General features: G+C 41.5%; 1 protein-coding gene across 1 annotated transcript in view; it reads left to right on the plus strand.

The window, feature by feature from the left end:
- The window catches only part of LOC126092892 (uncharacterized), a 193,079-nt gene extending 178,408 nt beyond the window's left edge, over positions 1-14,671 (plus strand). The window contains exons 2-3 of the mRNA XM_049908622.1: positions 3,969-4,161; positions 14,608-14,671. Of these exons, the coding sequence (XP_049764579.1) occupies positions 3,969-4,161; positions 14,608-14,671 (257 nt within the window). The remainder of the gene's footprint in view (positions 1-3,968; positions 4,162-14,607) is intronic.
- Positions 14,672-15,056: the final 385 nt, after the last annotated feature.

Genomic DNA, 15,056 nt, shown 5'->3' on the forward strand with positions numbered 1-15,056 from the left:
GTTCGAATCCCGCCGCGGGCATAGATGTGTGTGATGTCCTTAGGTTAGTTAGGTTTAAGGAGTTCTAAGTCTACGGGACTGATGACCTCAGATGTTAAGTCCCATAGTGCTTAGAGCCATTTTGAACCTTCCCTTCTACAATAGCCTATGAAACCTTCCTTTAGGATTTCTATCTCTTGCTTAATAATAACAAATGAAATCTTCCCTTTGAAATTAAGTCTCTTTTTCAGTCTTCGCATACAAATTTAAATGCTGCTTATTAAAAGTTATTTTGTGATTATATCGACGAAACATAGAATGTGTCATCGTCGTGGCCCTCAGTCGTTACCTGCAATAACCCAGAACTGTTCTTTACCTTTTTTACTGTTACTGGATCGCCATCTGACTGCTACATCGAACTGCGACATGAATATACTTACTCCGTTTTACTATACTCTATTAGCTTATCGTGGGTTGTCATAATAAGTGACTGTATTTATTACCAAAGCTGACGTTATTCTTCAATAGCAAAGCTGAAGTTATTAATTTGACTGAAGTTACGTAATTCATACTTAAACTTTATCGTGACAACAACAAAATTTTGTAAAGTTTTACGTTGATAGTTTTTGGGGTGAATTCCAATCAGTAATGCAATATTGCTGTCAAAAATTGATTATATTCTGAATTAAATGATTTTACAAACGTTCGAATGGGACTAACTTTTTACAGTAATCTTACAACTAGCATTGCCCAAAAATACCTCCAGTAGCCTTGAGTTTTGAAAAAAAAAAAAAAAAGATTCAATAATATTAGTTCCTCTTATGATAATAGTTAGCTGATGTCTCTGTACATCCGTTTATAATCTCTTGTAAATCATAACTGGTGGCTGGCAGAGACACCGCTCCTCTCAACCGCTCGCTTCAGACCTACAACCGACTCGCTTCACATCTCGCTTACTACTAACTTCCTACGAACGCGAAAGTGCGGTCTCTCCCACCAACAATGCTTTCTGGTGGAGACAAGCTCTGCTACCATTACAAAATGTATCAGTGCGCGGTCTTTCCCGCTCTTTCCTTAAAATGTATCCACACTCGGTCTCTCCCGCCCTTTTTAAAATTATATCAATGTGCGGTCTCTCCTGCCAACAATACTTTGGTGCCGACATTCCCTGCTACCACAATTATTCCTACTTAATCCTATTAATAAAATATAAACATCTTTCATAAATTGTGGTTTGACAATAGACAATAGAAATATACACGTCTTACATTTGTAAAGTCATATTTTTCGAAGTGGGGGGGGGGGGGGTGGAGGAGGGTGGAGGGAGGGGGAGGATGGCTGGTCGTGGTCTCTATTACCCCCACCCCCTGTTAAATCTGCCCCTGGCCTGGTCCTGTTAACCGTAGCAATACCAATGCATTTTTCATAATGCGTAATACCAAGGGAGGGTTTACTTTGTACCGAACGCAAAAAACCTAAGGAAAGAAAAGCAGATGTCATTGAATGTGTTTAACTATTACTAACAACGCCCGCCCGGTTAGCCGTGCGGTCTATCGCACTGCTTCCCGCGCGGGAAGGCGTGCCGGTCCCTGGCACGAATCGGCCCGGCACATTAGTGTCGAGGTCCGGTGTGCCGGTCAGTCTAGATGGTTTTTAAGGCGGTTTTCCATCTGCCTCGGCGAATGGCGGGCTGGTTCCCCTTATTCCACCTCAGTTACACTGTGTCGGCGATTGCTGCGCAAACACTTTCTGTACGTAGGCGTACACCATAATTACTCTACCACGCATTCATTGGCGTTACACTCGTCTGGTGTGAGGCGTTCCCGGGCGTGTCCACTTGAGGGCCTAACCGCGCAATAGCCCTGGGTTTCGTGTGGGGTGGTGGTGGGGGAAGTGGACTGCTGTAGCCTGTTGTGGGGTTGTGTACCACTGAGAGCTGCGGGGGACGAGGCCTCTCCATCGTTTCTAGGTCCCCAGTTGCATACAATACAATACAATTATTAACAACATACTTTTTATATAGGTACTGATTTCTAAGTAGGTGAAACGTCCCCTTAGAAAAATTGTACATGACTGTGCTTAAACTGACACACAATATTTATTAGCACAACGCAATCTGACATTCAAAAATACCTACAAAAGAATGGCCCTGACTAACATTAACCTATACCTTTCACAAATCACTTACCTCACCAAAAATCTTCGTTACTCGAACTACTGCAATACAGCGAGCGCCACTACTGCCAGCTAAATAAAAGATTCAAACTACGGAAGGCACTAACTACTGATAGGCATAGTTAGCAAATGAAAGATTTTGATAGAGAACAAACAATGTATTTACCTCAATAGTGTTCAAAAGTCATAATGTATATAGCAGTTCATGAGATCTAGTCTTACAAATTTCAAAACTCTCCCTCCCCACATCCACCACTGCTGGCGGCTAACCTCCAACTGCTCAACGCTACGCGCTGTTCACATCCAGCTGCCCAACACTACAATGGCAGACAACAATGTAAACTACCCACAGACTGCGCACAGCACAGCTAGTGATTTTTCATACAGAGCGCTACGTGGCGTTACCAATAAGAAACCTAAAAGCCTACTTACATAGCCCCCATGCTCTCCACAAAAAATTTTACAAATTGTTTTGGGCAGTGGCCAATAATGATTTGATAAAATTTTTCATAATTACAATAACAAAGATATCAAATGCACACACTTATTGATACAATGATGGTCAAAAGCTAAAATTTTCTCACAGTCCATAAAGACAATCCTGATCATTCATCACAGTAAAATTGCAGTGTTCTTCTCAAAGTCTGAGCAGTAAAAGAAAATGCACACGGAAGTAGTGGATTTCCATGCCATCTTACAGAAGTAGTGTTGTCCTTCCAACGGAAAGACAGTGCTGACTCTTGACATGCAGACAGGTAATGGGCCACAACAGAGCAAACCCACAGCAGAGTCAGTCGAAGTTTTGAAGAATATTGGTAGGTAGGCCATTACAGAGCAGACGCTCTGTAGTCCTGGTAGAGATTACGGAATTGATGGGCCACCAGAGCTGCAGACCCACTGCAGTCCTTGTAGAAATAATGGTACTGGTGAGTCAGCAAAGATGCAGACCCACTGTAGTCCTTGTAGAGATGGCCAGCAGCAATCTGTTTGAGGGTACATAACCTGAAAATGTCTTTGAGCAAAAGCTTAGCTACATCAACGCATTTTCCGTAATTTTTACATCAAGTGGAGTGGTACTTTGCTAAAATCGCAATAAATTTGAAAACTAGAAATTTCGTTAACTGTCATAGGTTTTCATTCACAACATATCTTTTAAAGTTAAGCGTATGTATAAGGAGGGTCCTGACCCTGAAAATATGAGTACGGCATTTGTTGCGAAAAATTAATCATACCCATTACAAAGACTGAAATTTTGGAGTTCAGTTTTACTGAGAAAATGTTACGGAAATTGATGTAATAAATCATTAAGCACTATAAATACTTTTATCAAAAACTTAAAATACAAAGTACCAGACTAAATTACGATATTTTAAAGAGGTGGGCATGAAGTACCCCTCCGCCCCCTCCTCACCTCCTTCTATGTAGCGCAAGGGTTAATGTAACAGCAACGTTTTATTCTGTTCAGTCCCATGGACACGAGGAGGTAACATGTAATTTCTACCACTCACATGTTGTATAGATGGATTCGGATTTCGGAGCGTAGTCTCTTTGTGAATGACAGCTCACACATATCACTCATGTCTGTTGTACCAGTACTCGTGTATCATATTAAACCTGCAATCGCTTGCTTTTGAGTTAGCGTATTTCCATTACAACCTTGCGTGTAGGCCACTCCAGTGAGTTTATACTGCCCCTGAGTCCCGTATCTCTTTGATTTCGTTCTCTCTTTCTCGGACCATTCTGTAGTTTCCGTGTGTCACTACTCTCTCCCGTTACGCCGCAGTTTGCCTGACGCTGATGTACCTGTGTTGCAGCCTGCCTGGATGACGAGTTCGACTGCCAGGACGACACGTGCATCTCGCGGACGCTGCGCTGCAACAACCGCATCAACTGCCGCTTCCTCTGGGACGAGGAGAAGGAGGAGTGCAAGGTGAGTACCGCGCTGGCAGCACCAGCGACGAGCACCGGCAGCCAGTTGCTCGTAGGCGGCTCGCAAGTGCCTCGCCGGTAAGCGAGTAGCCGGCGCAACTCGTAAATGAAATGTGTGTTGTCGATGGTGTGTATGCCCCATGGTGGTTCTGTAAATATAAGCACCTGCTCTCATGTAAGGTCTACACCAGGCTCATCCAAGAATTGCGCCCGGCGGGCGAGCCCGCACCCCGCGGCCCGCAAGACAGTGTAGTTCAGCGCCCCGTCCGCGACCGTGTGTCGCTAGTGTCGGAGAGAGAGAAAGAGAGAGCGAGAGAGAGAGAGAGAGAGAGAGAGAGAGAGAGAGAGACACCGCACAGCACTGCTCTGCGCTGGACTGTCCCGCGGTCACATCTAACGTAAACAAAATATTCTATTTTAGAATTAATTTTATGTAAGGGATATAGAGTCTCATTCTTACTGTTAGTAGTTACAAGTAAGTATTTTTTGTTATACTTCGTGCTACAATTTTTTTAATCCCTTTTCCGAGTTGAGAAATCGGATCCTTAGTTTGCTGTTTTGTACGTAATAAATTTTAACTGACCAAGTTTGATAACTTATTAAAGTAGAATTCCGGTTATAAAGCTCTTTAATTTTTACAGTCAACATTGTTAAAGAAGACAATTAACATTTTACACGTTTTTGTTTTTCGAGGAAACGATTTTGTCTAGGCTTGGTACAATATTCCGTGAGACTGCTAACCTCAAAGAATTGGTCAAATTTTTATCGCCAAGTAATGAACGGTTCTTAGTTTCAGCATGCTTTAAAAGAGAGAAAAAGCGCTCACAAATATACCTGGAACCAAACATTGAGAGAACTGTGGCCGCGTGCTTGTGCAAAAGAGGATATTTCTCTGGTGGAAGACAGCTGTGAAAGTCATCCAAAGTTTTACACATAAGAAAGCGTATATGGCACTGTAGGTCAATCGGCTCTTGTTGAAGCACTTGTGAGACGTCCTCTGCCAGAAGGGAAAACGGGCGAACAAATATATTTGCCGGCTGGCGTTCGGGCGGTCCGCACGGCCAGGTAAGCGGCACGGTTCGGCCACTGCAGCAACATGCAAATTCACCCGGGGCACTGGCCGCGGGCGATCGCGGGCGATAGCGCCCCAGGGGCACAGTTTGGACGAAACTGGCCTACACCATCGTTTGCTGTATAAGTTCTGCTCTGTTGTGTAAGGCCTGAGATGTTGTTACGGGGGATGTAACGGAAGATGTAAACATTTATTTAAAAAACATCACAGCCATGTTTATTAATGTACAAATCCAAAGTTTTTCATGTTTAAAGCAAAAGAGGTGTTACAATGCAAAAATATAATAAAATATGCAGGATGAATATTTTGCGAGAAATTTGAACTTTTTTTCTTTTACCTCCTCTTACGTGGTGGGCGAAACTCCCGGTTTCTCTAAGTCGCTGATGTAACCGGCTAAATGTACATTTGTGGGGGCTGCCTGCGGAGGGGAAAAGCTTATTTATACAATCCTGTCGCCTGAAGGGCAGTGCCATTAGCTTCGTCATACATGAAGTCCATATCAACGTACTCTTCATTTGTGTAACCTCTGTCCACATTCGTAGCTGTTTGTGAGGCTGGTGTGGCACAGCGCACGGAGGGGGAAGGTAAGTAGTTGGGCGTGCGTAAACAAACAGATAGTCGCTCCCAAACCCTGAGATACCAACGTAAATATGACGTATTCAGGGGCACTTACAGTTGCTTCCCAACTCGAATTAATACCATACCTCGGCAACGGTTGATTTTCGGACACACGTTTACTGGAGCTTTTTAGCTACTTTTGGCCTGTGCCTCCCATGTGTAAATTATTGACCACTTCTGAAATAACCTGTATACTGGCAATATTTGCAGTTATTGATGTAAAATGCCTGGGCACTTATAATTTGCGGCAAATGCCCAAGATAAATGCCTCGGCAAATGGCCAAAATTTATAACTGGTGGCGCATTTATGCATTTTAAAGATTAATCGATAAGCAGCACTTGTTAAAAATTTTAAGCTGATGTTTTTCATTGGTAAAGGTGTTTTTGCAACACTGCTTCTTTAGTCGTTGGGTAAGAGTTGAAAAAGCTGCTTCCCAGTTAGGGAAGAGTTATTAGGGCAAATAAGTTGTACTGTAAAGGTAACTATACATTTTTATGATATCAGTTCTTGGAGTAGTACACAATAAAAAAAACTCAAGTTTAAAAGTAAGTCTTCTAATAAAGTTACTTTATGTTAAGTAGGTAGCCCGCAGGTAGTATTTTTACTGAAACTACACTACTGCATAAAAGTACAATAAAAGAAGTTTATCCAGAACAATTTTAATTAGGCGTGGCTCATGTGCCAATTCGTATTCCCCGAGTCCAAGAATCGCCGACTCTCTAGGATTCGACTAGTATGAGGCTCGAACGATTCCAGCATCTTGGGCATCGATTCTTTTTTATTAAATCCTTTTTACGTTAATGTTTTCATTTTATCTTCACAGCAGGGCAGTCATACGAAAGTAGATAAAGAAAGGAGCAGAACAGGAAACTATAGTCTGTCTCAGATGTCGCTATATGTGACAATACATCTTTTTTACTGAACACAGCCAACTGTTTAATACATTCAGTAATAATTTTGTTATCAATAAGCATTATTCACTGATATTCAGAGGTTTGATACGCCTTATGAAGTGTGTTACAAACCAAAATGATGCCGTAAGGACACAGTTTTCCTTCTCTTAACGGCTTAGCACTACACAGCTATTCAAGACGAAAACGAGAGTAAAACTGATAAAAATAAAAAAGTACATTTCGGCCTTAGCAATAAAGCCAATGAATGACTTTTGTATGTTTAAATATAAACATTAGCTAACTTCTAATATCGGGAATCTCGTCCCACCCCGTATTGTAACTGGTAAATTATACGTTCTGGCACTAAAAACTTCAGAAGGTACTTTTTTTTACAAATGTCCAGATTTTGGGTATTTAAAACTGCTTTGGGCAAATTCCCCAGCAAATGCCCACTTATAAATGCCGTGCCCACTGGGCATTTGCCCAGCTCACGTCAGTATTTGCAACTATTCTTCGTGAGCTGTCTCTTCAGTCAGGAACAGCCGTTAGTTGTCTGAACTGTTTATTCCAACGTAAGATTCATCTGGATCTTTTAGACAATTTTAGTTTCCTGTGCTGGAAATAAAACTGGCAATTGTTTGCTGAACTATGATGTGTATTGAGATACATAGTATTTCTGACCAGAAATTTTAGGTTAACACTCATTGTATGCGAGCGAATCTTCTAAACGGAGCCTTACATTTACGTCTACTATACTATTTCTTGTATATTCTTTAGCTCATCTGTGAGCATTTCTGCACTGAAATTTCTTGGACATAAAACTTTTCACGTAACTGCAAGTTATACTTGACTCTGCTTCTAGGACTCAGTTCCTAGATTTTTAAGGCAAGGGAACACTCGACAAAGTCCGTTTATCTTATGTACTCAAAATCAAATTATTAAAACGAAAGATACTGCGTTTTAAAATAAGAACAAAAATTTTTCTTAGAATTATTTGCCTGGTGATACAGTTTCATTCTTTACAGTTGACTGTAACTTTTAATGTAAAAAATGAAATGTTTCTCTTTTTTTTTAATTGCCTTAAACTTCGATATTATATCCAGTAGTTCTGTGCGCATGCCAGGTCCATTTCGACCTTTATACGTTTTTCTTATAAGTAAAACCTGAAAATCTTGTTTCGCAACGATACGTCGTGACAAAAGACAGTAAAGTGGAGGTAGCCTTTTAGGCTGCTTCACGATGTTCATTCTTAAGATGAACCCAAAACTCGTTCAGTAGCACTGTTTCAAATGCGTGTTTTAATATAAAGCAAGTGCAATTTTAAGTAGGTACCTACTAACACGGAAACAGAATTGCAACAATTAAAATTGATATTTGTAGTTACAGTTTATTACAAGCTTTATTAAATTTTAATAATACTAGGGGTACACTCACAACACTACATACATAACCCAATTATTAATCTGACTTTCACTTTGATTTGCGCGCCGAATCTTCTGGGTCACACTCGAATGATTAGTCAACTGTCGTCGTCAAACGACTGAAATGAAACAACTGAATGTCTAGCAGGCGGCGGGCGGGAGAAGGCAGCTGGACATGCCCCGCAACCCGCTGCTGCAACCATGCCGAACACTGGGGCTGAATTGTGGCAAACTGCGGTCGTCAGCTCTTCTCAACACATTTTTACGCTATTTAAAAATTATTTTCGTAGCTGTGGAATTATTTAACGAAGTAAGATATTCGAATAATTCAATGATGAACGCAATTTCGCGGAACCTTCCTGACTTTCCCACGGAACACCAAGGTTCCGCGGACCCTACTTAAGGAATCGCTGTCCTAGGTTAAAGTAATGTGCAGAAAATAGCGGTTACTTAATGCGTTCTCTACAAGGAGGTATGCGGAGTATCGGCGTTGCCGGTGTGCCCTCAGCCTCGGACCACTGCCTACCCTGGCAACTGGCAAAACTGCGTCAGCACTCCACCAGACCACGCTGCTTCAATTATTAAATGCTCGGAAAAGCAGAGCTGTCGCTTCTTAGCGTAAAACTTGACAATTTTGCTTCATGTCACCCTTAATGGACATTTCAGCGGTTAATGACACCGTCCATACCAAAACTGCCACCAAAATCGACACTAAATGTTCTACGTGCACACCGACGTGCACACTACAGACCAGTGGTTCCCAGTCTGGGTATAATTACCCCATGAGGGGTAAAATGAAGTTTAGTGTGGGGTAAAACTAAGCGACAGTCACGAACCCAAATCACGAATCAAAATTATTTTGAAAAGATCGTTACTGTTACCACAATTATGTGAGACTTCAATGCTGATTATCTAAATTATCAATAATTACTTTTTCTCAGTTATGAGGCTTATTGTGGTGGAGGTTACTGGTTCCTCACACACACCACCCACTACACACATACGTTGTGCATCGCTGATGATAAGAGTGAGACACATGCATAACAAATACTAAATATCTCAGGAAAATGTCGTATCCAAGTTGTACGCAGTACCTGTAGTAGCCCAGAAATTGCTTCGTTACTCACTTCGAAGCAAATAATGAATTAATTGAGAACACGACACAGCCGTAACTACATAAGAGCTACTGTAGTGCTGTATGCAGGACTATTAGTGATTGTGGTCAGACACAATGAATTATCAGCCGGAAGTCCTCCAAATTCTGCCAGTTCAGAAACAAGGAGTGCAGCAATTAAGTGATTTATGAACAGTAAGTAAAGTGCACACATTTTAACTTGGTTGAATTTAAATAGGGTTGCAGTGGCAGGTCACGCAAGTGCCATAACGGGTAGGAATAGCACAGGGAAAGTTTGTTTCGTAACAAGTGTCTACCCTCACTGTTGATAGTTAGCTTTTTCATCAGAGAAGGAGCTGTGGTTGGCACTTTCGCTGCACAACGAATTCCTTTGTCATTCATTCGAACACACACACACACACACACACACACACACACACACACAAACCAAATATCATTCACCTTTCATCATTTAAAAATATAAAAGAGTTTCAAGAAAATTATTTCATTCTGCAATTTAGTTAGGTGCTAATTTGCTGATAATGCGGGGAATGGGGGAGGCATTAGACAGCAGTGGCGGGGGGGGGGGGGGGAGGAGGAGGAGAGAGGTCGGGGGTAGTTAATGTTTAAATGCGCTCAGGAGTAATGGTCCAAGAAAGGTTGGAAACCACTGTTATAGAAAGACGTGGCGAAATAGCGCTGTCTGGTGGATCGTCAGGTATACAATGCCGCTCGCCTTTGCACAATTTCCAAACACCACACATATTTTCACGTGCTCTTCGTAACTGGAATATTCGGGCGTGTAGAGGGTAGCAGTTGAGCGGGATTCTCACAGTAGACAGGAAGCGTTCGGGACGTGGTAGTGTGTGTGTGTGTGTGTGTGTGTGTGTGTGTGTGTGCGCTAGTTTTATTTCTTCTTTGTTGCCTTCTTCCAAGAGATTCGGTAGGTTCTTTATTTCGTTATTATGTTTTTAGGTAAAGGATTGTGTTAGTTTTTGCTTCTATTGTAACATCGAATCTCAATATTTCTTCCATCGGTGAGGAGCGAACCTTTAACTGCAATGAATGAAATTCCACCGAGACACCACCGAAAGGTCATAAACTATATAGCTAATATACGCTGACTTGCAAGTCGCGTAAAATTCAAACGAAAAATACTACATGAAAGACAATCTCTGATTTGTAACTCAGAAAGAGACGCTATGCGCTCAGTTTCTCTCTGGACTTTGCACATAAGGTATGAAAAAAACGAAATAACTCATTCTTGTGTTAATTATCCACTGCTCCCAAACTGGCGGTAATTACCTACTGAGGGGTAAAACGAAATATTCAGAGAGGGGTAAAAACTAAAAGATTTGCTTCTGTTTGAGTCAAGAAACTAAATTATTTTCGAATGACCATTACTGTTATCACAGTTTTGTAAGACTCTATATTGATTATTTAAGTTATAAATAATTACCTTTTCTCAATGAGTAGCATTAATGCGGTGGAGGTTACAGGTTTCACACATAGTCCACACATAGCACACATATGGTGCGCTTTGTCCCTACATCGCTGAGATCCAATTGAGACGTTTCGAAACAGACAAAAGAACTGACAGCACATCACAGCAGTAACTACATAAGGACTATTATAGTGCTGCACACAGTTTTATTATTATTATCATCGTTATTATTATAGTGGTTAGGTACTATGTATTAGCAACCGGAAATTGTCCAATTTCTGCCAGTTCAGAAGTAAGGACTGAACCAATGAAGTTATCTACGAACAGTAATTACAGTGCACACATCCGAACTTCATTGATTATAAGTAGGGTTGCAGAGTGCAGCTCAAGCAAGTGCCGTAATGGAGAGGAGTAATGCAGGGGAAGCATGTTTTGTAACAACAATGTCATCATCTTAAAAATAAAAGTGTCTTTCGTTCTACAGTTGGTTAGGTGCTAAAGCTGCTGATAATGTGGAGGAGAGAGGGGGGGACAGTTGGCAAAGTGGGTGGGGGGTGGGATTTGGGGGGGGGGAGGTACTAGTTAGATTGCACTCAGGGGTAATGGTCTAAGAAAAGTTAGGAGCCACTGGACTAGACGGACATGTACTGAATTCCTCGCGACGGTAATGGAGTCTATTGTTGGAAGTAAACCAGTTTGTGAAGTTTTTGAAATTCAAAAAGTTAATGAATGGAGGAAGTCGAAATACACTAAATACGAACGCTAATTATTGCTGTATAAGAATATGGAAAAATACGTCATTGTTTAATTTGGAAAGGTAATTACGATAATTTTTTTCAGGTGATTCTGTGTATCTGAATCTCGACGCGTAGACCATCGGAATAGACGTTCGGATGAATGAACTTTGGTAGAAAATCCACGAGCATGTACACGGTCAACACTTAGGAGGGAGAAATTTTATTCACCGCAAAATTGTTTTCCTCGTTTTTGAGGTTTTCCTCGAATGGATAACACTACCACATTCAAATATCGAGCGGCGTCATAACGTAGACAACTTACGGAAGTTCTGTTGTGAGAGATCTACACTATGCGATCAAAAGTATCCGGACACACCCAAAAACATACGTTTCTCAAATTAGGTGCAATGTGCTGCTACCTACTGCCAGGTACCTCAGCAGTCATTAGACATTATGAGAGAGCAGAATGGGGCGCTCCGCGGAACTTCGAACGTGGGTCCGGTGATTGGGTGTCACTTGTGTCATACGTCTCTACGCGAGATTTCCACATCCTCACCATCCCTGCGTCCAATGTTTCCGATGTGACAGTGAAGTGGAAACGTTGATTGACAGAGACCTCCGACAGTTGAAGAGCGTCGTAATCCATCTACCCAGACCATCACATAGGAATTCCAAACCATCAGGACCCACTGTAAGTAGGCAGGAGGTGAGAAAACTTGGATTTCATGGTCGAGCGGCTCCTCATAAGCCACACATCAGTCCGGTAAATCCCAAACGACGTCTTGCTTTGTGTAAGGAGCGTAAACATTGGACTATCGAACAGTGGAAAAACGTTGTGTGGAGTGACGAATCACGTTACACAATGTGGCGATCCGATAGCAGGGTGTGGGTATGGCGAATGCCCTGTGGACGTAATCTGCCAGCGTGTGTTCTGCCAACAGTAAAATTCGAAGGCGGTAGTGTTATGGTGTGGTCATGTATGCGCCTCTTGTTGTTTAGCGTGGCATTATCACAGCACAGGTCTACGTTGATGTTTTAAGCACCCTCTTGCTTCCCACTGTTGAAGAGCAATTCGGGGATGCCGGTTGCATCTTTCAACACGATCGAGCACCTGTTCATAATGAACGGTCTCTGGCGGAGTGGTTACACGATAATGACATTCCTGTAATGGACTGGCCTGCATAGGGCTCTGACCTGAAACCTAAGGAACCCTTTTGGGATATATTGGAACTCCGACTTCGTGCCAGGCCTCGCCGACCGACATCGATACCTCCCATCAGTGCAGCACTCCGTGAAGAATGGGTTGCCATTCCCCAAGAAACCTTCCAGCACCTGATTGAACGTATGCCTGCAAGTGTGGAAGCTATCATCAAAGCTAAGGGTGGGCCAACACCATATTGAATTTCAGCGTTACCGATGGAGGGCGCCACGAATTTGTGAGTCATTTTCAGCCAGATGTCCGGATACTTTTGATCACATAGTGTAATTTGTTTTGAAGTTATAGCCGCCAACGAAATTAGCAGTGGGACGTCGGGCATCATAAGTATAATTTGGCGAGTTTCAGAGAGCAATTACTAGAAGGAAATACCACTTAATAAGCGCCCGAAATTACCTGAATACTTAGGATGTTAACTTTGACATTGTCAATAAATTCCTCATAACGTTACAGTAATAACTTAAGTTAAATTCCAAAGAAGTAACTAACTAAAAGATAACTATTTAAAAAAAATTGATAAAAAATTTTTATATATAAAAGACCATATGGAGATTTTATCACGCAGACAATTAATTCCAATTTCTTTTCTTTGTAGTTGCGTGACAAAGCTTACAGCAATGAAGAGAAATGCATTTCGGTAAATACAAAAAATAAACTTCAGTTGTACAAGACGTAACCACAAGACAAAATGTACTGTTATCAATAAGATTTCAAGTCTGTTACGCAAATAATACGAACCATGCTGATATTCGACAAACAGCAACATGTTAATAGGTGTTCTTACACCGTTCGAAGGATTCACGTCCTGTTTTCTCTTTATCGCTGCATCTAGAAAGTGTCTTTTTTGTGCCTGTTTTCTTTCCGTTTACTGGTGAAAACACCCGTTAAGTACACGAAAACGGTTATGCAAAGTAGAGAATAGTTAGCAATGTTTTCCCTACAAACATGAGCAGCAGTGTGTTGAGAATCCTGTTCAGATTTTTGCATAAACAGATAATTGTGATGTTGTTCGTACGCTTGTTTGTCGCTATGAAAATTGTGATCAGCTAGAACATTTCGGATTCCACTATCAAAACCAAGGCACCTCAGTTCATACTAACAGCGCATTAGAAAACTATTGGATTACTGTTATGTCTGGGCTTTATACCATCCCTGTGCATAGTAGTGCTGTGTTACATAATGCCGCCTAAGAGAAGAATAAGTTACAAGAAGGATTACTTTAGAAATTCATTACTTCTGCAAGGGGGACAACACCTCTATGCCAATGATTTGCTTACAGAGTTTCGTGTTTATTGAACGCATACCTCCTCAACGGCTGCTGACCGCATCACGTCCATCTTGACGCTCTAGGGGAAGCTCCAGAATATGTATCTTAAGGTCCTGAGTTCAGTCGCCGATATGGTTCTGTTTCCGGTTGCTTTGAGTGATTTTCACTTTAGTTTATTTCTAGCGCAACATTAAAAACATTTTGAGTTCAATCATTTCGACCAAATGATAATCGGAGGTAGTTCCGAAAGCGTTGCGTGAACAAAAAAAAAGTGGCTCTGAGCACTATAGGATTTAACATCTTAGGTCATCAGTCCCCTAGACTTAGAACTACTTGAACCTAACTAACCTAAGGACATCACACACATCCATGCCTGAGGAAGGATTCGAACCTGCGACCGTAGCAGTCGCGCGGTTCCGGACTAAAGCTTCTAGAACCGCTCGGCCACCATGGCCGGCTGCGTGAACAGGACACAAAAATTAATGTAAGTAAAAAACACAACTATGTAATTATAAGTAGAAGTAGGTAGATTTAAACGAACTGTCAAAGAATTACTACAAATCTCATATCAAAATTTGAAAAATTAAATAATTTCATGTTAGTCACTATTGAAGAAGTCTGATATGAATGGGCAAAACATGCCTGGTACTCAAGAATAAATTTTAGTTGCAAAAGACAGAACTTTCCTTCCCTTTATGATAACATATGGTTAATGATGATTTGGATTTTTTTGATTTTCAGATTGTTTTCATCAGGACGGAGCACCTTACCTGAGATGGAGAGTCACTTGGAAACACTGAATTAGGGCAATATGACCTTTATGCTCGTTAGTGACTTAGCGTATAGTATCGTTTACAATCTAAGGGACGGTCTAGATAGCTGAGCATGTTTAACCGTCCGCTTCCGGGCACAGAGAGCGGCGCTAGCTGGCCAGCCTTTCTCACACTAGACACATTCAAACGCGGTGCACAAAAAGATGGAAATGCGTCCGCCTACGCAACTACCACTAAAAATTTCAAATCCGAAAATAACGGACCGATTACGTGGAGATACAGGTCGGAAGAGTATGAAAGTAACAATTCCAGTTTCAAAGAAACCAGGTGGTGGCAGGTGTGGATATTATCAAACTGTCAGTATAATAAGTCACAATTGCAAAATATAACACGAATTATTTACAAAAGAATGGAAGA

The sequence above is a fragment of the Schistocerca cancellata genome, chromosome 7 (genome assembly GCF_023864275.1).
Source record: "Schistocerca cancellata isolate TAMUIC-IGC-003103 chromosome 7, iqSchCanc2.1, whole genome shotgun sequence".
In the NCBI taxonomy this organism is placed as follows: Eukaryota; Metazoa; Arthropoda; class Insecta; order Orthoptera; family Acrididae; genus Schistocerca; species Schistocerca cancellata.